Here is a 25,835-nt window from a genome sequence, read left to right as displayed (position 1 = left end):
ATGTTATGACGTGCCAAGTGCTCATCCAGGTACTTTTTAAAGGATGTGAGGCAACCCACCTCTCTCACCCTCCCAGGCAGTGCATTCCAGACTGTCACCACCCTCTGGGTAAAAAAGTTCTTCCTCAAGTCCCCCTTAAACCTCCCACCCCTCACTTTAAACTTGTGACCCCTCGTAACTGACCCTTCAACTAAGGGGAACAGCTGCTCCCTATCCACCCTGTCCATGCCCCTCATAATCTTGTACATCTCGATCAGGTCACCCCTCAGTCTTCTCTGCTCCAGTGAAAACAACCCAAGCCTATTCAACCTCTCTTCATAGCTTAAGTGTTCCATCCCAGGCAACATCCTGGTGAATCGCCTCTGCACCCCCTCCAATGCAATCGCATCCTTCCTATAATGTGGTGACCAGAATTGCACACAGTACTCCAGCTGTGGCCTTACCAAAGTTCTATACAACTCCTACATGACCTCCCTGCTTTTGTAATCTATGCCTCGATTGATAAAGGCAAGTGTCCCATATGCCTTTTTCACCACCCTATTAACCTACCCTTCTGCCTTCAGGGATCTATGGACAAACACGCCAAGGTCCCTTTGTTCCTCGGAACTTCCCAGCGCCAGGCCATTCATTGAATACTTGCGTGTCACATTACTCCTTCCAAAGTGCATCACCTCACCCTTTTCAGCGTTAAATTCCATCTGCCACTTTTCTGCCCATTTGACCATCCCGTCTATATCTTCCTGTAACCTAAGACACTCCACCTCACTGTTAACCACTCGGCCAATCTTTGTGTCATCCGCGAACTTACTGATCCTACCCCCCACATCTCATCTGTCATTTATATAAATGACAAACAATAGGGGACCCAGCACAGATCCCTGTGGTACGCCACTGGACACTGGCTTCCAGTCACTAAAACAGCCGTCTGTCATCACTCTCTGTCTCCTACAGCTAAGCCAATTTTGAATCCACCTTATCAAGTTACCCTGTATCCCATGTGCATTCGCTTTCTTGATAAGTCTCCCATGTGGGACCTTGTCAAAGACTTTGCTGAAATCCATGTAAACAACATCAACTGCACTACCCTCATCTACACACCTGGTCACATGCTCAAAACATTCAATTAAATTGGTTAGGCATGACCTCCCTCTGACAAAGCCATGCTGACTATTCCTAATCAAATTTTGCCTCTCCAAGTGGAGATAGATTCTCTCCTTCAGAATTTTCTCCAACAGTTTCCCTACCACTGACGTGAGACTCACTGGTCTGTAGTTTCCTGGCTTATCTCTACAACCTTTCTTAAATAGTGGGACTACATTAGCTGTTCTCCAGTCCTCTGGCACCTCCCCCGTGGTCAGAGAGGAATTAAAAATTTAGGTAAGAGCCCCTGCAATCTCCACCCTCACCTCCCACTGCATCCTGGGACACAAATCATCTGGACCAGGAGATTTGTCCACTTTTAAGCCTGCCAAAACCTCCAATACCTTGTCACTCCCTATGAAAATTTGCTCAAGAACCTCACAGTCTCTCTCTCTCTCTAAGTTCCATATCTACATCCTCATTCTCTTGGGTGAAGACAGATGTGAAGTATTCGTTCAACACCCTACCAATGTCCTCTGGCTCCACCCACAAATTTCCCCCTTGGTCCCTAATGGGTCCTACTCTTTCCCTGGTTATCCTCTTCCCATTGATATACTTATAGAATATCTTGGGATTTTCCCTTCTTTTACCAGCCAGAGCTTTCTCATATCCCCTCTTTGCTCTCCTAATTGCTTTCTTAAGCTCCATCCTACACTTTCTGTATTCCACTAATGCTTCCGTTGACTTGCTCTCCTTGTATTTGCTAAAAGCCTCTCTTTTCCTTCTCATCGTACCCTGAATGTTTCTGGTCATCCATGGTTCTCTGGGATTGTTGCTCCTACCTATTACCCTGGAGGGAACATGTTGGGCCTGTACCCTCCCCATTTCCTTTTTGAATGCCCCCCACTGCTCTTCTGTAGATTTCCCAACAAGTAACTCTTTCCAGTCTACCTTGGCCAGATCCTGCCTTATTTTACTAAAATTTGCTCTCCCACAATCCAAAACCTTTTTTTGCAACTTGTCTATTTCTTTCCCCATAACAAGCTTAAATTGTACCATGTTGTGGTCGCTATCACCAAAATGATCCCCCACCAACACATCAACCACCTGTCCGGCTTCATTCCCCAGAATTAGGTCCAGCACTGCACCCTCCCTTGTTGGATCCTCTACATATTGAGCTAAAAAGTTCTCCTGTATACATTTTAAGAACTTCACTCCATCTAAGCCCTTAACATGATGACTATCCCAATTAATGTTGGGAAAGTTGAAATAACCTAAGAAAATTACCCTATTATTATTTTTACACACCTCTGCAAATTGCGCACATATTTGCTCCTCAATTTCCCGCTGACTATCTGGGGGTCTATAATAAACACCTAGCAATGTGGCTGTCCCTTTTTTATTCCTAAACTCTACCCATAAAGCTTCATTTGATGCCCCCTCCAAGATATCATCTCTCCTTACTGCAGTAACTGATTCCTTAACTAATATTGCAATACCCCCTCCTCTTTTACCCCCTCCTCTGTCTTGCCTGAAGATTCTATATCCCGGCATATTGAGCTGCCAATCCTGCCCCTCCCTCAACCATGTCTCCGTGATGGCTACTATATCACAATTCCACATGTCAATCATTGCCCTTAACTCATCCGTTTTACCTGTAATACTCCTGGCATTAAAGTAGAGGCCTTCCATCCTGGTCTTTCTCCCTTGAAACGTATTTCTGCTGTATTCCCTCTGAATTGTTTGCTTTCCTGTGTTTAGCTGTGTCCCTATTCTGCTAGGAATCTGCATCCCCTCCCCCTGCCAAATTAGTTTAAACTCCTCCCAACAGCACTAGCAAACCCGCCAGCAAGGATGTTAGTTCCCCCTCTGGTTCAGATGTAGACCGTCCCGCTTGTACAGGTCCCACCTTCCCCAGAAACGGTCCCAGTGGTCCAGGAATCTAAGACCCTCCCTCCTGTACCAACTCTTAAGCCACGCATTCATCTGTGCTATTCTCCTATTTCTATACTCGCTAGCACGTGGCACTGGGAGTAATCCAGAGATTACAACCCGAGAGGTCCTGCTTTTTAGTCTACTGCCTAACTCCCTGAATTCTTGATGCAAGACCTCATCCCTCTTTCTACCTCTGTCATTGGTACCAACGTATCTAACATGAGTTAGATATAGCTCTTGGGTCTGAAGGGATTGAAGGGTATGGGGTGAAAGTGGGAACAGGTTACTGAGTTGGATGATCAGCCATGATCATAATGAATGGTGGAACAGGCTCGAAGGGCCGAATGGCCTAATCCAGCTCCTATTTCCTATGTTTCGATGATGAGATTTGAATTTCCCCCTTCAAGCTCATGCTGTGTCATCTGGTTCTACTGTTCTGGTCATGGCTGACATTGACCAGTCTAATACATCCCAACATCTGAATGTGGCTATGCGCTGCCACATGCACACACTGGACCTCTCTCTCCAGCAGCACCGTCTCATCTTATCTCAAAGCTGTTCTACTCCGCAGTTTCATCTCATCTTACGTCTCATCCGACGCATTAACAAAAAACTTTTTTTCTTCCTTTCAGGTGTTAAGGAACGCAAGCTCCAGCAGCTGATGGGGACTAATGCCCCTCCAGATCCTCCTTCCGCTTCACTTCCCTCTGACCCCACCCCTTCTGATCTGACCCCTTGCCGTGTATTCACTATACCCTCTGACCTCCCCCTCTCTGATGCTGAACGTTCTGTACTCAGCAAAGGACTCAGTTTTATCCCCTTACGCCCCCACCTCAATGAATTTCGCGCTAGGCATGACATTGAGCTCTTCTTCCGTCGCCTCCGCCTCCGGGCTCACTTCTTCGACCAGGAGTCCTCCCCCCGACCAGCAGACCCATTCACCCGCCTCCAGCATTCTCCCTCTACCTGGACCCCTCCCCCTGGCCTCTTACCCGCTCTTGATCTCTTCATTGAAAACCGTCGGCGAGACATTGGTCGTCTCAATTTCTCTGCCCCCCTCACTCACTCTAACCTGTCCCCCTCTGAACTTGAGGCACTCCGTTCTCTCAGATCTAACCCCGACATGGTCATCAAACCTGCAGACAAGGGTGGTGCTGTTGTTGTATGGCGTACCGACCTCTACCTTGCAGAAGCTCAACGCCAACTCACAGACACCTCTTCCTACCTCCCTCTGGACCATGACCCCACCACCGAACATCAAGCCACCGTCCAAAGGACTGTCACTGACCTCATCTCCTCTGGAGATCTTCCCTCTACGGCTTCCTACCTCATAGTCCCACAACCCCGGACAGCCCGCTTCTACCTCCTTCCCAAAATCCACAAACGGGACTGTCCCGGCAGACCCATTGTGTCAGCCTGCTCCTGCCCCACTGAACTTATTTCTTCCTATCTAGACTCTATCTTTTCTCCGCTGGTCCAGTCTTTTCCCACCTACATCCGTGACTCTTCTGACGCCCTACGTCATTTTGACAATTTCCAGTTTCCTGGTCCCAACCGCCTCCTCTTCACTATGGACGTCCAATCGCTCTACACCTCCATCCCCCAGAAGGATGGTTTGAGGGCTCTCCGCTTCTTCCTGGAACAGAGGCCCAACCAGTCCCCATCCACCACCACCCTCCTCCACCTGGCTGAACTTGTTCTCACATTGAACAACTTCCCCTTCAACTCCACGCACTTCCTTCAAGTAAAAGGTGTCGCTATGGGTCCCGCATGGGTCCTAGTTATGCCTGTCTTTTTGTGGGATATGTCGAGCATTCTTTGTTCCAGTCCGACTCAGGCCCCCTCCCCCAACTCTTTTTCCGGTACATTGATGACTGTATCGGTGCCGTTTCCTGCTCCCGCCACGAACTAGAAAACTTTATCAACTCTGCTTCCAATTTCCACCCTTCTCTCACCTTTACATGGTCCATCTCTGACACTTCCCTTCCCTTCCTCGACTTCTCTGTCTCCATCTCTGGGGATAGGTTGTCTACCAATATCCATTATAAGCCCACCGACTCCCACAGCTACCTCGACTACACTTTTTCACACCCTACCTCCTGTAAGGACTCCATTCCATTCTCCCAGTTTCTCCGTCTCCAACACATCTGCTCTGATGATGCTACCTTCCATGACGGTGCTTCTAATATGACCTCCTTTTTCCTCAACCGAGGATTTCCCCCCACTGTGGTTGACAGGGCCCTCAACCGTGTCCGACCCATTCCCCGCACCTCTACCCTCACCCCTTCCCCTCCCTCCCAGAACCGTGACAGGGTTCCCCTTGTCCTCACTTTTCATCCCACCAGCCTCCATATCCAAAGGATCATCCTCCACCATTTTCGCCACCTCCAGCGTGATGCCACTACCAGTCGCATCTTCCCCTCCCTTCCCCTGTCAGCATTCCGAAGGGATCGTTCCCTCCGCGACACCCTGGTCCACTCCTCCATTACCCCCACCACCTCGTCCCCGTCCCAGGTCACCTTCCCCTGCAATCGCAGGAGGTGTAATTCCTGCCCATTTACCTCCTCTCTCCTCACTATCCCAGGCCCCAAATACTCCTTTCAGGTGAAGCAGCGATTTACTTGTACTTCTTTCAATGTAGTATACTGTATTCGCTGCTCACAGTGTGGTCTCCTCTACATTGGGGAGACCAAGCGCAGACTGGGTGACCGCTTTGCGGAACATCTCCGTTCAGTCCGCAAGTAGGACCCTGAGCTTCCGGTTGCTTGCCATTTCAACACTCCCCCCTGCTCTCATGCTCACATCTCTGTCCTGGGATTGCTGCAGTGTTCCAGTGAACATCAACGCAAGCTCGAGGAACAGCATCTCATCTACCGATTAGGCACACTACAGCCTGCCGGACTGAACATTGAGTTCAATAATTTCAGAGCATGACAGCCCCCCATTTTACTTTCATTTTTAGTTATTTTTTCTTCCTTTTTTTTTTACATTCTTTTTTACAATCTTTTTTTGCATTTATTTCATTTCATCTTAGTTTGTTCAGTTTGCTTACCCACTGTTTTTTTCAGGTTTTTTTTTCAGGTTTGCACTTGCTGATGTTCAATATTCAGTATATTCACACCTAATCTGTACTAATGCTTTGTCTTTCAACACACCATTAACATATTGTTTGCCTTTGCTCCGTGACCTTTTGGTCAGCTATGTGGCCTGGTCCAATCTGCACCTTCTCCTTTGTTATCTCTTGCCCAACCCCCACCTCACTTGCTTATAATCTGTGACTTTTCTAATATTTGTCAGTTCCGAAGAAGGGTCACTGACCCGAAACGTTAACTCTGCTTCTCTTTCCACAGATGCTGCCAGACCTGCTGAGTGATTCCAGCATTTCTTGTTTTTGTTTCAGATTTCCAGCATCCGCAGTATTTTGCTTTTATCTGAATTGTTGTCCTCACTGTGCCTGAACATTGTAGACAAAGGGAGTAAAGTGTGAGTACTCACGTTGACCTCGCCCTCGGTGAGGTCTTTGTACCGAGACATCCTCAGGGTCTTTGTATGGATACTGCAGGGTTGTGTCCAAGCTTCGGAATCCTTCTTTCAGTGAATGATATTTATAATATTCTACAAGCTCCTATTAATAAGAACATTTAAGTTAATAATCTGTGCGATCCTATAAAATCATAGACTGAAACAGCACAGAAAGAGGTCATTCGGCCCATTGTGCCTTTACTGGCTCTTTGAAAGAACTGTCCAATTAGTTTCACCGTCACCTCCACCCCACCACCCACCCCATGCTGGGACTGCTTTCTTGTTCTAATTCACTTCATTACTATTAACACTGCACCAGTTGTAACAACCGCATAATGAGGTCTTTAATGTGATATCACACTGCACGATCCAGTATGTGTATACGGGTCCTTAACGAGCTCATATTACATGATCCAACATCAGCACTTGGGCACATTACACTCCACAATCCAGTATGTGTACAGCATTCAGTTCACTCAACGCTTACACTAATTCCATTTTGGTCTCTACATGTCATACATACTACCACTAAATCATCGTACATCAATGATGCATAAAAGTGACATCAGAATAGCAATATGGAGACAGCAAGATGTACTTTATTTGTTTCAATCTGTTCCACTCATTCTGTTAATGTGCTTTTATGGCCCACCTCATTTTATTACTATAAAATCAGTGAACAAACCAACATCTCCTCGACCATCACAGAGATGGATGAGTGACTTTCATACATTCGATCAGTTCCTTAATCTCAAGAAAACCCTTGCTTTTGACTCATGCAAACAATGCACCCCACGTTCAGTGGAAAGCTGTTTTCACTTATCATGTGCATGTGAACTGAATTCTTACCCTTTGTTCTTTCCTCATAGCCCTACAATTCTTTCCCATTCAGGTATTTCTCCAGTTTCCTTTTGAAAGTTATTATTGAGTCTGCAGCACATTTCAACAACCCAGATCACAACAACTCTGTGTATAAAATATTTCCTCATCTCCCCTCCAGTTCTTTGCCCTATTACCTTAACTTTTCTCCTCTGGCTACTGATTCTCCTGCCACTGGAAACAGTGGGCTGAATTTTAACTTTCCAGCCTGCTCACAGGAGGGGAGGTTGACAACGTGTTGGGATCCTGGAAGTTTTAGCACTGCGTTTATCACTGTTTATTTTTAACCAGCCATGGCATTTACATCTGACTTCCGGGTTTCCCAACTAGTTAGAGCGAGCAGCCGTGATGACAACCCACAGCAGTCTATTTCAGCTCCAATATTTAAAGGGACCCTGCAAGGATCAGATTTGAAGGTTGGTACAGGTTTGTGAACAGAATCAAAACCTGCACCGATGGTGCCTCAGTGTGGCAAGGCTGCAACAACACTTCAGCGATGTGTTCTTAGAGATAAATCTCCGTTTAAAAAGGGAGTGAGGGATAGATGGAATAATTACAGGCCAGTCTGTCCAACCTCAGTAATGGGAAAATTATTGGAATCAATTCTGAGAGACAGGATAAACTGTCACTTAGAAAGGCACAGGTTAATCAAAGATAGTCAGCATGGATTTGTTAAGGGAAGATCTTGTCTGACAACTTGATCAATTTCTTTGAAGAAGTAACAAGGAGAATTGATGATGTGGTCTACATGGATTTTAGCAAGGCCTTTGAAAAGGTCCCACATGGCAGACTGGTTAAAAAAATAAAATCCCATGGGATCCAGGGAAATGCAACAAGGTGGATACAAAATTGGCTCAGTGGCAGGAAACAAAGGGTAATTGTTGATGGCTGTTTTAGCGACTGGAGGGCTGTTCCCAGTGGCGTTCCGCAGGGCTCAGTACTGGGTCCCCTGCTTTTTGTGGTATATAACGATTTGGATGTAAATGTAGTGGGCATGATCAAGAAGTTTGCAAACGACACAAAGAGTGGCCGTGTGGTAGATGGCGAGGAGGATAGCTGTAGGCTGCAGGAAGAATTTGATGGTCTGGTCAGATGGGCAGAAAAGTGGCAAATGGAATTCAACCCAGAGAAGTGTGAGGTGATGCATTTGGGGAGGACAAACAAGGCAAAGGAATACACGATTAATGGGAAAATACTGGGAGGTGCAGAGGAAGTGAGAGACCTTGGAGTGAATGTCCACAGATCCCTGAAGATAGCAGGACAGGTTGATAAGGCGGTTAAGAAGGCATATGGAATCCTTTCCTTTATGAGCTGAGGTATAGAATATAAGAGCAGGGAGGTTATGCTAGAACTATATAACTCATTGGTTAGGCCACAACTTGAGTACTGTGTGCAGTTCTGGTCACCTCATTACAGAAAGGATGTAATTGCACGAGAGAGAGAGTACAGAGGAGATTTACGAGGATGTTGCCTGTATTCAAAACTCCTTGCAATGAAGGCCAACATACCATTTGCCTTCCTAATTGCTTGTTGCACCTACATACTAGCTTTTAGTGACTCATGAACAAGGACACCCAGGTGCCTTTGGGCATCAACACTTTCTAACTTCTCACCATTTAAGAAATACTCTGCTTTTTCTACCAAAGTGGATAATTTCACACTCATTCACATTATATTTCATCTGCCATGTTCTTGCCTATTCACTCAGCCTGTCCAAGTCCCCTTGAAGCCTCCGTGCATCGTCCTCACAAACTATATTCCCACCTAGTTTGTGTCATCAGCAAATTTGGAAATATTACAATTGGTCCCCACATCCAAATCATTTATATATATTGTGAACAGCCGTGACCCCAGCACTGATCCTTGCAGTACCCCACAAGTAACAGCCTGCCATCCTGAGAATGACCCGTTTATTCCTCCTCTCTGCTTTCTGTCTGTTAACTAATTCTCAATCCATTGCAGTATATTACCCCCAATCCCATGTGCTCTAATTTTGTTTATTAACCTATGTAGGACTTTATCAAAAGCCTTCTGAAAATCCAAATACACCACGTCCACTACTTCTCCTTTATCTATGCTACAAGTAACATCCTCAAAAAACTCCCAACAGGTTTGTCAAACATTATTTCCCTTTCATAAATCCATGTTGACTCTGCCCAATTATATCACTATTTTCTAAGTGTTTGTTATCACATCCCTTATAATAGATTCTAACATTTTCCCTACTACTGACGTCAAACTAACAGATCTGTAGTTCTCAGTTTTCTCTATCGCTCCCTTCTTAAATAGTGAGGTTACATTTGTTACTTTCCAGTCTCTAGAATTTTGAAAAATAATCACCAATGCATCCACTATCTCTATAGCCACCTCCTTCAATACTCTGGGATGTAGCTCCTCTGGTCCAGGGGACTTATCAATCTTCAGTTAATTTTTCAACTCCTACCTCTTTATTCGTAATTTCTTTCAGTTCCTCATCTTCACAAGTCACTTGGTTCCCTAATATTTCTGGGAGATTTTCTGTACCTTCCTCCGTGAAGACAGACACAAAGTAATTGTTTAGTTTCCCTATTCTCCATTGTAAATTTTCTTGTAATGGACCCACATTTGTCCTTGTTAATCGTTTCCTTTTCACATACCTAAAGAAGCTTTTACAATCCGCCTTTATGTTTCTCGCTAGCTTCCATTCATATTCTCTTTTCCCTTTCTTTCTCACTTTCTTGGTCCTCCTTTGCTGGATTCTAAATTGCTCCCAATCCTCGGGCTTGGCACTTTTTCTGGCAACCTTATAAGCCACTTCCTTTGATCTAATGCAATCTTTAACTTCTTTTATTAGCCACAGTTGATTCATCTTTGCTGCTAGGTTTTTTGTCTTTGAGGAATGTATATCTGTTGTAAACCGTGTAATACTTCTTAAAATACTGGCCTTTGCCTGCCGACTGTCAAATCTTTTAGTGTATTTTCCCAATCCACTATCGCCAACTTTCCCCTCATACCTTTGTTCAGATTTAAGACTCTAGTTTCAGAATGAACTATTTCACTTGTTACAGAATTTCCATTTTTTTTGTGTTAAAACTTGGGAATCTATATTTTACAAAAACTAAAAAAAAAGGATTTCAATGGACATTAAAACATCTGGAGATAGCTGAACTTTATGGATGCTTTAAAAAAAAAAGGTCAACAAGAGGTTCCTGGCTTTGACAAGTAAACAAATAATGGAAACCAGGTGATTTCAAGGAAACACCACAGGGGGTTTGACTTAAGAGCTATGCTTTGTTGTGACAAGAGAGAATTTATGACTGACATGAGATTTGCTTGGAAAAGTAGTTTCATTTTGAACTGTTAAAAGCCAGTGGGTTTGGGCTAAAGCAGGCAACTGGAATTTGATATGGACCTACCAGGAGTTCAGAGGAAAGCTGTTACCTCTCTTTGAAGAATCCTTGCTCTTGAAAAGCAAAAGCTTGTATGAAGTTGTACTGTTGCCTCCTGCATTTATTTGAAGAAACTCTGAATATTTGCAGAAACCTTGCATCTTCAAATGAACTTTGGATTAAATGTGCATAAGAACTGACACCTGTTGCTGCACACCAGATGGAAGACCTGTGTGAAGCTTCTGCAGTTGAATTTCTTTGAAGGCCTACCCAAAACAGACAGTTCCTCAACCTCGCCTGGAAATACTACTCGTGGCCGCCAACTATTTGACTTTGGGACACTTCTCCAAACCAAAGTACTTCCTTCCAGATCTTTTCAGTATAAGTTTTTTTTATTCCTTTGATTTCCTTGTAACAGCTGTGAACAAAAAGCCCTTTCTCCCCCCCAGTTAACCGGTTTTTGGATGTATGTGCATGAGCGTGAGGGCTAGGATATAAAAATACGGAGCTTTAATATTTCAATTCACGCATATATTTACCTCATTATTAGTTTATAATAAATGGATAATTTTGTTGTTTATTCAAGAAACCTGGTTGGTGTGTTTTATTCTGGGGACAAATAAAGTATCTAATTGACTGCTTTGGTAAGTGGGAAAATTTATTGATATGTTGTGACCTGTGGAGAAGCGGGATTGAATTAACAGTGCACTCCTCCTGCCTTGGTTGTAACACACTTTCAAACTTAATGTGAGATTCTATCATATTATGGTCACTATTTCTCAAATGCTCCTCTACAACAAGGTTATTAATTAGCCCTTTCTCATTACATAATACGAAATCTAAAATAGCCCATCCCTAGTTGGTTCTTCAACATACTGCTCCAGAAACCCACTTCGTACACAATCCAGGAGTTCATCCTCCACAGCATTAGTGCTGATTAGGTTTACCCAATCTAGATAGAAATTGAAGTTGTCCATTTGTACTGTATTGCCCATGCTACGTGCAGCTCTAATTTCTGATTTATACCGTGCCCAACGTTAACACTACTCTTTGGTGCCTATAAATGGGGCAGACGGTGGCGTAGTGGCAAGATCATTGAACTAGTAATCCAGAGAATTAGGCTAATGCCCTGAGGACATGGGTTCAAATCCCACCATGGCAGCTGGTGGAATTTAAATGAGATTATTTGATAAAAATTTGGAATTGAAAACTAGTCTCAGTAACGGTGCTATGAAACCATAGTCGATTGTCATAAAAACCCATCTGGTTCACTAATGTCCTTTAGGGAAGGAAACCTGCCATCCTGACCTGGTCTGGCCTACATGTGACTCCAGACCCACAGCAATGTGGTTGACTCTTAAAATGTCCTCTGAAATGGCCCAGCAAGATACTCAGTTCAAGGGCAATTAGGGATGGACAAGAAATGCTGGCCTAGCCTCCCATGATAGAAAAAAAACAACTCCAACTAATGTTTGCTGCCTCTTGCTGTTTCTTAGCTCCACCCAAATCTTGATCCTTCGATCGAAGATCCTCTCTCACTAATGTACCGATCTCATTCTTTGTTAACAGTGCTGCCCCACCTCCTTTTCCTTTTTGCCCATCCTTCCTAAATGAAGAATATCATTGAATAGGCGGGGGAGGCGGTGGCGTAGTGGTATTATCACTGGACTAGTAACCCAGAGACCCAGGGTATTGCTCTGGGGGCATGGGTTCAAATCCCACCACAGCAGAAGGTGGAATTTGAATTTAATTAATAAATCTGGAATTAAAAGCTAGTCTAATGATGGCCATGAAAACATTGTCGATTGTTGTAAAAACCCATCTGGTTCACTAATGTCCTTTAGGGAAGGAAATCTGCTGTCCTTACCTAGTCTGGCCTACATGTGACTCCAGACCCACAGCAATGTGGTTGACTCTTACATGCCCTCTGAAATGGCCGAGCAAGCCACTCAGTTGTATCTAACCACTATAAAGTCAATAAAAAGGAATGAAACTGGACGGACCACCTGGCATCGACCAAGGCACCGGAAATGACAACGGCAAACCCAGCCCTGTCAACCCTGCAAAGTCCTCCTTACTAACATCTGGGGGCTTGTGCCAAAGTTGGGAGAGCTGTCCCACAGACTAGTCAAGCAACAGTCTGACATAGTCATACTCACGGAATCATACCTTACAGACAATGTCCCAGACACTGCCATCACCATCCCCGGGTATGTCCTGTCCCACTGGCAGGACAGACCCACCAGAGGTGGTGGCACAGTGGTATACAGTAGGGAGGAAGTTGTCCTTGGAGTCCTCGACATCAGCTCTGGACCCCATGAAGTCTCATGGCATCAGGTCAAACATGGGCAAGGTAACCTCCTACTGAATACCACCTACCGCCCTCCCTCAGCTGATGACTCAGTACTCCACCATGTTGAACAACACTTGGAAAAAGCACTGAGGATGGCAAAGGCACAAAATGTACTCTGGGTGGGGGACTTCAATGTCCATCACCAAGAGTGGCTCGGTAGCACCACTACTGACCGAGCTGCCAGAGTCCAAAAGAACATAGCTGCTAGACTGGATCTGCGGCAGGTGGTGGGGGAACCAACACGAGGGAAAAACATACTTGACCTGGTCCTCACCAATCTGCCTGCCGCAGATGCATCTGTCCATGACTGTATTGGTAGGAGTGACCACGGCACAGTCCTTGTGGAAACGAAGTCCCGCCTTCACATTGAGGATACTGTCCATCGTGTTGTGTGGCACTATCACCGTGCTACATGGGATAGATTTCGAACAGATCTAGCAATGCAAAACTGGGCATCCATGAGGCGCTGTGGGCCATCAGCAGCAGCAGAATTGTACTCAACCACAATCTGTAACCTCATGGCCCAGCATATCCCCCACTCTACCATTACCATCAAGCCAGGAGACCAACCCTGGTTCAATGAAGAGTGCAGGAGGGCATGCCAGGAGCAGCACCAGGCATACCTCAAAATGAGGTGTCAACCTGGTGAAGCTGCAACACAGGACTATCTGCGTGCCAAACTGCGTAAGCAGCATGCAATAGACAGAGCTAAGCGATCCCATAACCAACAGATCAGATCTAAGCTTTGCAGTCCTGTCACATCCAGTCGTGAATGGTGGTGGACAATTAAACAACTAATTGGAGGAGGTGGCTCCACAAATATCCCCATCCTCAATGATGGGGGAGCCCAGCACATCAGTGCGAAAGATAAGGCTGAAACATTTGCAACAATCTTCAGCCAGAAGTGCCGAGTTGATGATCCATCTTGACCCCCGCCTGAAGTCCCCAACATCACAGATGCCAGACTTCAGCCAATTCGATTCACTCCGTGTGATATCAAGAAACAACTGAAGGCACTGGATACTGCAAAGACTATCGGTCCTGACAATATTCCAGCAATAGTACTGAAGACCTGTGCTCCAGAACTCGCCGTGCCCCTAGCCAAGCTGTTCCAGTACAGCTACAACACTGGCATCTACCCTGCAACGTGGAAAATTGCCCAGGTATGTCCTGTACACAAAAAGCAGGACAAGTTCAACCCGGCCAATTACCGCCCCATCAGCCTACTCTCAATCATCAGTAAAGTGATGGAAGGTGTCATCAACAGTGCCATCAAGCGGCACTTGCTTAGCAATAACCTGCTCAGTGACGCTCAGTTTAGGTTCCGCCAGGGCCACACAGCTCCTGACCTCATTACAGCCTTGGTTCAAACATGGACAAAAGAGCTGAACTCAAGAGGTGAGTTAGAACATAGAACATAGAACAGTACAGCACAGTACAGGCCCTTCAGCCCACGATGTTGTGCCGAACCTTTAACCTACTCTAAGATCAAACTAACTACCTACCCTTCATTCTACTATCATCCATGTACCTATCCAAGAGTCGCTTAAATGTCCCTAATGTATCTGCTTCTACTGCGCTGGCAGTGCATTCCACGCACCCACCACTCTGTGTAAAGAACCTACCTCTGACATCTCCCTGAAACCTTCCTCCAATCACCTTAAAATTATGCCCCCTGGTGATAGCCCTTTCCACCCTGGGAAAAAGTCTCTTGCTATCCACTCTATCTATGCCTCTCATCATCTTGTACCCCTCTATCAAGTCACCTCTCATCCTTCTTCGCTCCAATGAAAAAAGCCCTAGCTCCCTCAACCTTTCTTCATAAGACATGCCCTCCAGTCCAGGCAGCATCCTGGTAAATCTCCTCTGCATCCTCTCTAAAGCTTCCACATCCTTCCTATAATGAGGCGACCAGAACTGAACACAATATTCCAAGTGTGGTCTCACCAGGGCTTTATAGAGCTGCAGCATAACCTCGCGGCTCTTAAACTCAATCCCCCTGTTAATGAAAGCCAACACACCAGACGCTTTCTTAACAACCCTATCAACTTGGGTGGCAACTTTGAGCGATCTATGGACATGGACCCCAAGATCCCTCTGTTCCTCCACACTACAAAGAATCCTGTCTTTAAGCTTGTATTCCACATTCAAATTCGACCTTCCAAAATGAATCACTTCACACTTTTCCAGGTTGAACTCCATCTGCCACTTCTCAGCCCAGCTCTGCATCCTGTCAATGTCCCGTTGCAACCTACAACAGCCTTCCACACTATCCACAACTCCAGCAATCTTCGTGTCATCGGCAAACTTACTAACCCAGCCTTCCACTTCCTCATCCAAGTCATTTATAAAAATCACAAAGAGCAGAGGTCCCAGAACAGATCCCTGTGGAACACCACTGGTCACCGAGCTCCAGGCTGAATACTTTCCTTCTACTACCACCCTCTGACTTCTATGGGCCAGCCAATTTTGTATCCAGACAGCCAACTTTCCCTGAATCCCATGCCTCCTTACTTTCTGAATGAGCCTACCATGGGGAACCTTATCAAACGCCTTGCTAAAATCCAGATACACCACATCCACTGCACTTCCTTCATCAATGTGTTTTGTCACATCTTCAAAGAATTCAATAAGGCTTGTGAGGCATGACCTGCCCCTCACAAAGCCATGCTGACTGTCTCTAATCAAACTATGCTTTTCCAAATAATCATAAATCCTGTCTCTCAGAATCCTCTCCAATAATTTGCCCACTACCGACGTAAGACTGACTGGTCTATAATTCCCAGGGTTATCCCTATTCCCTTTCCTGAACAAGGGAATAACATTTGCCACCCTCCAATCATCTGGTACTACTCCAGTGGACAGTGAGGACGCAAAGATCATCGCCAAAGGTGCAGCAATCTCTTCCCTCGCTTCCCATAATATCCTTGGGTATGTCCCGTCTGGCCCCGAGGACTTATCTGTCCTCATATCATTCAAAATTTCCAGCACATCCTCCCTCTTAACCTCAACCTGTTCGAGCATATCAGCCTGTTCCACGCTGTCCTCACAAACGACCAGGTCCCTCTCACTAGTGAATACTGAAGCAAAGTATTCATTTAGGACCTCCCCTACCTCCTCCGACTCCAGGCACAAGTTCCCTCCACTATCCCTGATCGGCCCTACCCTCACTCTGGCCATCCTCTTGTTCCTCACATAAGTGTAGAACGCCTTGGGATTTTCCTTAATCCTACCCGCCAAGTCTTTTTCATGTCCCCTTCTAGCTCTCCTAAGTCCATTCTTCAGTTCCTTCCTGGCTACCTTGTAACCCTCTAGAGCCCTGTCTGATCCTTGCTTCCTCAACCTTAAGTAAGCTTCCTTCTTCCTCTTGACTAGCTGTTCCACATCTCTTGTCATCCAAGGTTCCTTCACCCTACCATCACTTCCTTGCCTCATCGGGACAAACCTATCCAGCAGTCGCAGCAAGTGCTCCCTAAACAACCTCCACATTTCTGTCGTGCATTTCCCTGAGAACATCTGTTCCCAATTTATGCTCCCCAGTTCCTGCCTAATAGCATTGTAATTCCCCCTCCCCCAATTAAATATTTTCCCATCCCGTCTACTCCTGTCCCTCTCCATGACTATAGTAAAGGTCAGGGAGTTGTGATCACTATCACCGAAATGCTCTCCCACCGAGAGATCTGCAACCTGGCCTGGTTCGTTGCCAAGCACCAAATCCAATATTGCCTCCCCTCCAGTCGGCCTATTGACATATTGAGTCAGGAAACCTTCCTGGACACACCTGACAAAAACTGCTCCATCCAATGACTGCCCTGGACAACAAAGCATCTTTTGACTCAGTATGGCATCAAGGAGCCCTAGCAAAATTGAAGTCAATGAGAATCAGTGGGAAAAGTCTCCACTGGTTGGAGTCATACCTAGCACAAATAAAAATGGTTGTGGTTGTTGGAGGTCAATCATCTGAGCTCCAGGACATCACTGCAGGAGTACCTCAGGGTAGTGTAGTGTCCTCAGCCCAACCATTTTCAGCTGCTTCATCAATGACCTTCCTTCAATCATAAGGTCAGAAGTGGGGATGTTCGCTGATGATTGCACAATGTTTTAGAATTAGAACATTACAGCGCAGTACAGGCCCTTCGGCCCTCGATGTTGCGCCGACCTGTGAAACCACCATTCATGACTCCTCAAATACTGAAGCAGTCTGTGCAGAAATGCAGCAAGACCTGGACAATATCCAGGCTTGGGCTGATAAGTGGCAAGTAACATTCACGCCACACAACTGCCAGGCAATGACCATCTCCAACAAGAGAGAATCTAACCATCTCCCCTTGACATTCAATGGCATTACCATTGCTGAATCCCCCACTATCAACATCCTGGGGGATTAGCTTTGACCAGAAACTGAACTGGAGTAGCCATATAAATAACTTGGCTACAAGAGCAAGTCAGCGGCTAGGAATTCTGTGCTAAGTAACTCAACTCCTGACTCCACAAAGCCTGTCCACCATCTACAAGGTATAAGTCAGGAGTGTGATGGAATATTCTCCACTTGCCTGGATGGGTGCAGCTCCAACAACACTCAAGAACCTTGACACCATCCAGGACAAAGCAGCCCGCTTGATTGGCACCCCATCCACAAACATTCACTCCCTCCACCATCGATGCACAGTGGCAGCAGTAACTCACCAAGGCTCCTGCAACAGCACCTTCCGAACCCGTGAGCTCTACCACCTGGAAGGACAAGGGCAGCATGGGAACACCACCAACTGCATGTTCCCCTCCAAGTCACACACCATTTTGACTTGGAACTATATCGCCGTTCCTTCACTGTCACTGGGTCAAAATCCTGGAACTCCCTTCCTAACAACACTGTGGATGTACCTACCTCACATGGACTGCAGCGGTTCAAGAAGGCAGCTCACCACCACCATACCAGGGTAATTAGGGATTTGAAATAAATGCTGGCCTAGTCAGTGATGCCCACATCCGAGGAATGAATAAAAAATATTGGATTACTCTTTGAAAGAACCAGCACAGACTCAATCGGCCAAATGGCCTCCTTCCGTACTGTACTATTCTTTGTATAGTTGGGATGCGACAGTGCAGATTTCAGTTTGTCCTACAGTGACAGACCATGGCTCATGAAGCAGCCTTGGACTCCCCAGAGCTGTCTATCAGGAGTAGCAACTCCGGACTCCTCTTCAGCACCCCCTTCCCCTTGGCTCACCTGCAGGTACTGAGGTCAATTACAGTCTCTCTCTCCACCTCCCGGTGAAATAAAGCATCATTTCCACTATAGTGGCAGCAGTGTGTACCAGTAACAAGATGCACTGCAGCAATGCACCAAGGCTCCTTAGACAGCACCTTCCAAACCCGTGACCTCTACCACCTAGAAGGACAAGGGCAGCAAATGCATGGGAACACCACCACCTGCAAGTTCCCCTCCGAGTCACACACCATCCTGACTTGGAACTATATCACCATTCCTTCACTGTCACTGGGTCAAAATCCTGGAACTCCCTTCCTAACAGCACTGTGGGTATACCTACCCCACATGGACTGCAGCGGTTCAAGAAGGCAGCTCACCACCACCTTCTCAAGGGCAATTAGGGATGGGCAATAAATGCTGGCTTTGCCTTTAACACCCACTTTTCAAGAATGAATACAAAAAATATTTTCATGATGCCGAGTATTTCTGTACAAAGGTTACTCACGGTTAAACCTTGGAACCGCTTGTTTTCTGCAATGTGAAAGGATGAATCTCTGGAAATAATCTTGATGTGCTTCACCTCACTGTTGTACCTGCCCAGAGATTGAAAAGCGGTGTGAGGCAAACGGGGTCATGTGATGGTATGAAAACAATAACCTGTCAGATTGTTTAATCACACTGCAAATCTTTCCACCACCTCATACTATTGTCCAAGGGAGTTGCACCGAATATACAGCAAAGAATCAGACCATTAAGTCCACCCACTCTGTGCTGGTGTTCATACTCTGCCCGAGTCTCCTCCAACTCTACCTCCCTCATCTCAGCCTTTCAGCATATCTTTCTATTCCTTCTTCTCTCATGTACTCATCTAGTTTCCTTTTGAAAGTATCCAAGCTATTCGTTTTGAACACTACCTGTGTTAGCAAGTTCCACACTCTACCAACTCAGTGTGTAAAAGAAATTTATCCTCATTTCCTTTTTGGATTTATTTGTAACTATCTTGCGTTTCTGTCCCCTACTTTTGGATTCATCACAAGTGGAAATATTCTCTCCACATCTACCAGTCCAAACCATTCATAATTTTCAATAACTTTATCAAATCATGTTTAAGTCTTTTTTTAAAAAAAAACTCCGATCTGTTTAATCTTTCTCAATATCTGAGATCTCTCAGTTCAGGCACCATCCTTGCAAATCTTTTTTGTGCATTTTCCAGTACTTCTATATCCTTTTAATAATGTGGAGCCTGGAACTGTGCACAATTCTCTGAGTGCGGCCTGACCAGAGTCCTAAACAAGTTTAACATAACTTCACTACTTTTCCAATTGTATACCACAAGAAATAAATCCTTGCATTTAGTATCTTATTTTCTGAGCTGTTGGTGATGATACTTTTCCTACCAAAGTGCATCACCTCACATTTATTTGTTCAAGTTTATTTGCCACCGAACCACCCTGTATGTAACTTTCCTAATGTTCTCTTGATTCTTGCTGAACTTTTCCACAGTGTTGGCTGTACCCCTGATAGTTTGGTATCATTTGAAAATTTTGATATCGAGTTACTTATTCCTAAATCCAAATCATTAATGTAAATTAATAACAGTTTTCCCAGCACTGATCCTTGTGGAACACTGCTTTTACCTTCTTCAATCTGAATATCTACCCTTAACCCCTAGCCTCTACTTTCTATTGTTTAGCCAATTTCCTATTTATTCAGCTATTTATCCCTGGTACCCACATGCCCTAGCATTTGTCAGGAGCTGATCATGCCATATCTTATCAAAGGCCTTTTGAAAATCCAAGTATATGACATCTACTATATTACCCTTGTCTACTCTTTCCATTATCTCTTCATTTTATTAGGTTAGTTAAGTATGTTTTAGCCTTTTGGACTCCCTGCTGACTACTTTTTAATTAATTATGTTTCCTGCCTCTGGATGCTCTTCTATAAATTCCATTAGTACAGATTCCAGTATTTTTCCTGTTACTGATGTTAAACTGGCTGGTCTATAGTTCCCAGGTTTTGTTCTCTCACTGTTTTTGTACATTTGAACATCATTATCTGTGCACCAGTCCTTTGGCACTACCTACTCTTTGATGGCTCCTGGGCTGTAAGCTCCCTAGGAAGCTCCCTTGCTGTTCAACTCTATCCATGGCCATCTGCTCCCATCCCTAACGTTTTCTCCCCCAATCTGCCCTCTTAAACTGTTTAAACTCCCCTGGCTCTTTAAATCAGTTCATTTTAGCCCTATCTAAAAGTTAACAGTTAGTTTAGTGTATGTTACCTGGGCCCACTGCCCTCCCCCAGCCACACCTGCTCTTTGTTTTCTCAACGAATTGATCCGGACGAAACTGAAGAGCACAGCTGTCAATACTTTAATCTCCGATCCTGCTGTCTTCACCGCCCACAGTGTCTGCAGCCACGGCGTGCGGTAAGTCCATTGAGGTGAAGAAGGAGGAGCGGGACCCTAGGGAAATCTTGAGAAAAGGTGCCCGAACACCCAAAAAATCCACGAACGGCCCCCCGGCCGCAACATCAAAGCGCCCGCGGGAGATGGCTCGGAGAGCATCTGCAGCGCACTGTCGGCAATGCTGCATGACTTTATTTAAACCACATCAAAAAACCCTTAGCGAATGTAATCACCTCTGTAAGTCTGCCAAAAGATGCTTCACCTCCCGAAGGACGTGGATGAGCTTTCCGGACGTCGATGGTGGGCACTGAGGAAATGGCTTATTACCTGCACCCGCTTTCCCCCCCCCTTCCCCTCCCCTTCCCCACCCCCCGTCCCCTTCCCTGCTCCACCCTCTCAGCTCACCCCCTCACAAACCCCCCCTCGCAACATATTCCCCCTGCACCCCCTTCCCCTGCAGCCCCCCCACCCCCGTACAGCCCCCTTCCCAGCTCCCCCTCGCACTCCCCTCCCTCCACCACTCCCCCTCGCATCCCTCCTCCCACCGGCATCATCCTACACCTGTGTAGGGGCCCTAACAACCCCACTGCCTTGTGGGCATCTCGGGAGAGACCAAGGCTAAGGGAGTAAACCCTAATAGAAAATCCGGAGCGGAACCCCGAAGGCGGTCATGTGTCACCTTTGGCATGTTTCCGGCAGTTCCTGCAGCCATACCGGTGTCAAACGTCATGCTCTGCACTCCTTTGGACCCCACCAGAAAGGTCGAGAGGGGGGTTTTGACGACTGAGCAACTCTTAACCTCCATAAATTTGCCCAGGCATGCGCCATGGAGAGGTCACTCCATAGTTGCCTCACAGCGACTGAAACAACACGGAAGGCAGCAGTTACGGGTTATAAGTCCAGATAAATTGGCGCAGAAACTGGGCGCCACGGGTTGCCTTTGTCGGTGGGAGAGGTCATTGCACCTCACTGGACAGCCACCGCCCGCCTCAAACCGGGCAGCCCCCGGTCAATAAGATTCTGCCCCGCCACAGTCTGCCTGCTTCAATGGGTGCTTGGAACTCAGGGTCATTGCCCGAAAGGTGGACTGATACACCGCACCAAACAACACGAAAAAAGGAAAGAAGGTACCAGCCCTTCGCTTTGCAAGCTGGAACGTCAGAACTATGTGTCCTGGCCTGTTGGAAGACCTTACACAAATCAACGATTCTCGGAAGACCGCCATCATTAACAACGAGCTCAGTAGACTCAATGTAGACATTGCAGCACTTCAGGAGACTCGCCTCCCCGCGAGTGGCTCTCTAGCAGAGCAAGACTACACCACCTTCTGGGAGGGCAGGGATCCTGAAGAACCAAGACAGCATGGAGTGGGCTTCGCCATCAGAAACTTCTTGCTCAGCATAATAGAGCCTCCCTCAAATGGCTCAGAACGCATACTGTCCATCCAACTGCTCACCACCTCTGGTCCAGTACACCTACTCAGCATCTATGCTCCAACACTCTGCTCCCCACCTGAAGCTAAAGACCAGTTCTACGAGGAACTCCATAACATCATTAGCAGCATCCCCAACACCGAACACCTATTCCTGTTGGGGACTTTAATGCCAGGGTTGGGGCCGACCATGACTCATGGCCCTCCTGCCTTGGGCGCTATGACGTTGGAAGGATGAATGGGAACGGGCAGAGACTGCTTGAGTTGTGTACCTATCATAACCTCTGCATCACCAACTCGTTCTTTCACACTAAACCCGGTCACCAGGTTTCATGGAGGCACCCAAGATCACGTCGTTGGCACCAGCTAGACCTCATTGTCACAAGGCGAGCCGCCTTAAACAGTGTTCAAATCACACGCAGCTTCCACAGTGCGGACTGCAACACCGACCACTCCCTGGTGTGCAGCAAGGTTAGACTCAGACCAAAGAAGTTGCATCATTCCAAGCAGAAGGGCCACCCGCGCATCAACACGAGCAGAATTTCTCACCCACAGCTGTGACAAAAATTTCTAAATTCACTTGTAACAGCCCTTCAAAACACTCCCACAGGGGATGCTGAGACCAAGTGGGCCCACATCAGAGATGCCATCTACGAGTCAGCTTTGACCACCTGCAGCAAACGTGCGAAGAGAAATGCAGACTGGTTTCAATCTCATATTGAAGAGCTGGAACCTGTCACAGCCGCTAAGCACATTGCACTGTTGAACTACAAGAAAGCCCCCAGCGATTTAACATCCGCAGCACTTAAAGCAGCCAGAAGCACTGCACAAAGAACAGCCAGGCGCTGCGCAAATGACTACTGGCAACACCTATGCAGTCATATTCAGCTGGCCTCAGACACCGGAAACATCAGAGGAATGTATGATGGCATGAAGAGAGCTCTTGGGCCAACCATCAAGAAGATCGCCCCCCTCAAATCTAAATCAGGGGACATAATCACTGACCAACGCAAGCAAATGGACCGCTGGGTTGAGCACTACCTAGAACTGTACTCCAGGGAGAATGCTGTCACTGAGACTGCCCTCAATGCAGCCCAGTCTCTGCCAGTCATGGATGAGCTGGACGTACAGCCAACAAAATCAGAACTCAGTGATGCCATTGATTCTCTAGCCAGCGGAAAAGCCCCTGGGAAGGACAGCATTATCCCTGAAATAATCAAGAGTGCCAAGCCTGCTATACTCTCAGCACTACATGAACTGCTATGCGTGTGCTGGGACGAGGGAGCAGTACCCCAGGACATGGGCGATGCCAATATCATCACCCTCTAGAAAAACAAAGGTGACCACGGTGACTGCAACAACTACCGTGAAATCTCCCTGCTCAGCATAGTGGGGAAAATCTTTGCTCGAGTCGCTCTAAACAGGCTCCAGAAGCTGGCCGAGCACGTCTACCCTGAGGCACCGTGTGGCTTTCGTGCAGAGAGATCGACCTTTAACATGCTGTTCTCCCTTCGTCAGATACAGGAGAAATGCCGTGAACAACAGATGCCCCTCTACATTGCTTTCATTGATCTCACCAAAGCCTTTGACCTCGTCAGCAGACATGGTCTCTTCAGACTACTGGAAAAGATTGGATGTCCACCAAGGCTACTAAGTATCATCACCTCATTCCATGACAATGTGAAAGGCACAATTCAACATGGTGGCTCCTCATCAGAGCCCTTTCCTATCCTGAGTGGCGTGAAACAGGGCTGTGTTCTCGCACCCACACTGTTTGGGATTTTCTTCTCCCTACTGCTCTCACACGCATTCAAGTCTTCTGAAGAAGGAATTTTCCTCCACACAAGATCAGGGGGCAGGTTGTTCAACCTTGCCCGTCTAAGAGCGAAGTCCAAAGTACAGAAAGTCCTCATCAGGGAACTCCTCTTTGCTGACGATGCTGCTTTAACATCTCACACTGAAGAGTGGCTGCAGAGTCTCATCGACAGGTTTGCGGCTGCCTGCAATGAATTTGGCCTAATCATCAGCCTCAAGAAAACGAACATCATGGGGCAGGACGTCAGAAATGCTCCATCCATCAATATTGGCGACCACGCTCTGGAAGTGGTTCAAGAGTTCACCTACCTAGGCTCAACTATCACCAGTAACCTGTCTCTAGATGCAGAAATCAACAAGCGCATGGGAAAGGCTTCCACTGCTATGTCCAGACTGGCCAAGAGAGTGTGGGAAAATGGGGCACTGACACGGAACACAAAAGTCCGAGTGTATCAAGCCTGTGTCCTCAGTACCTTGCTCTATGGCAGCGAGGCCTGGACAACGTATGCCAGCCAAGAGCTGCCTCCGGAGAATACTTGGCATCAGGTGGCAGGACCGTATCTCCAACACAGAAGTCCTCGAGGCAGCCAACATCCCCAGCTTATACATACTACTGAGTCAGCGGCGCTTGAGATGGCTTGGCCATGTGAGCCACATGGAAGATGGCAGGATCCCCAAAGACACATTGTACAGCGAGCTCGCCACTGGTATCAGACCCATCGGCCGTCCATGTCTCCGCTTTAAAGACGTCTGCAAACGCGACATGAAATCCTGTGACATTGATCACAAGTCGTGGGAGTCAGTTGCCAGCGTTCGCCAGAGCTGGCGGGCAGCCATAAAGGCGGGGCTAAAGTGTGGCGAGTCAAAGAGACTTAGTAGTTGGCAGGAAAAAAGAGAGGCGCAAGGGGAGAGTCAACTGTGTAACAGCCCCGACAAACAAATTTCTCTGCAGCACCTGTGGAAGAGTCTGTCACTTTAGAATTGGCCTTTATAGCCACTCCAGGCGCTGCTCCACAAACCACTGACCACCTCCAGGCGCGTATCCATTGTCTCTCGAGATAAGGAGGCCAAAGAAGACTCTTTGATGGAACTTTTCTATATATAAATGAGTGCCTCTGCTAGCTCCTCCCTAGTTTCCTGCAGTATGTGTGGATACTTACCATATGGGATTGGGGTTTAATCCTCTTTTAGTTTTGCTAGTTTGTCAGTTATATTCTTCCTCTCTAGCCCAACTGTATTAATAGTCTTTTTAAGCTCAGTCTCTAGTGAACTTTGTATTTCATCCAAGGCAAAGTAGTTATTTAGCACTTCCATCACTTCTCTGTCACTGCCTCAGTTTATATTGCTCACAGAGTCATAGAGTTATACAGCACAGAAACAGGCCCTTCGGCCCATCGTGTCTGTGCCATTTTAATCCCACATTCCTGCACTTGGCCTGTAGCCTTGCATGCTATGGCGTTTCAAGTGCTCATTTAAATACTTCTTAAATGTTGTGAGGGTTCCTGCCTCCACCTCCTGTTCAGGCAGTGAGTTCCAGATTCTAACCATCCTCTGGGTGACAAAATTTTTCCTCAAATCCCCCCAAACCTCCTGCCCCTTACCCTAAATGTTCATCCTGGAGTTTTGTTACTAGTGGTGTACCGCAAGGATCTGTTTTGGGGCCACTGCTGTTTGTCATTTTTATAAATGACCTGGAAGAGGGTGTAGAAGGGTGGGTTAGTAAATTTGCGGATGACACGAAGGTCGGTGGAGTTGTGGATAGTGCCGAAGGATGTTGTAGGGTACAGAGGGACATAGATAGGCTGCAGAGCTGGGCTGAGAGATGGCAAATGGAG

The 25,835-nt window shown here is 46.5% G+C and overlaps 1 protein-coding gene across 2 annotated transcripts in view; it reads right to left on the bottom strand.

The window, feature by feature from the left end:
* The window catches only part of LOC137372614 (guanine nucleotide exchange factor VAV3-like), a 350,921-nt gene that overhangs the window by 24,523 nt on the left and 300,563 nt on the right, over positions 1-25,835 (bottom strand). For both annotated transcript variants that reach the window (XR_010975463.1, XM_068036548.1), the window contains exons 24-25: positions 18,852-18,939; positions 6,511-6,640 (exon numbers count right to left, since the gene is read on the bottom strand). Coding sequence is in view for 1 of the 2 variants with exons in the window: in XM_068036548.1 (XP_067892649.1) it covers positions 6,511-6,640; positions 18,852-18,939 (218 nt within the window). In the remaining variant the exon portion in view is untranslated. The remainder of the gene's footprint in view (positions 1-6,510; positions 6,641-18,851; positions 18,940-25,835) is intronic.

This window comes from Heterodontus francisci, chromosome 8 (genome assembly GCF_036365525.1).
Source record: "Heterodontus francisci isolate sHetFra1 chromosome 8, sHetFra1.hap1, whole genome shotgun sequence".
NCBI lineage: Eukaryota > Metazoa > Chordata > Chondrichthyes > Heterodontiformes > Heterodontidae > Heterodontus > Heterodontus francisci.
This window is presented reverse-complemented; position numbering and strand designations above follow the sequence as displayed.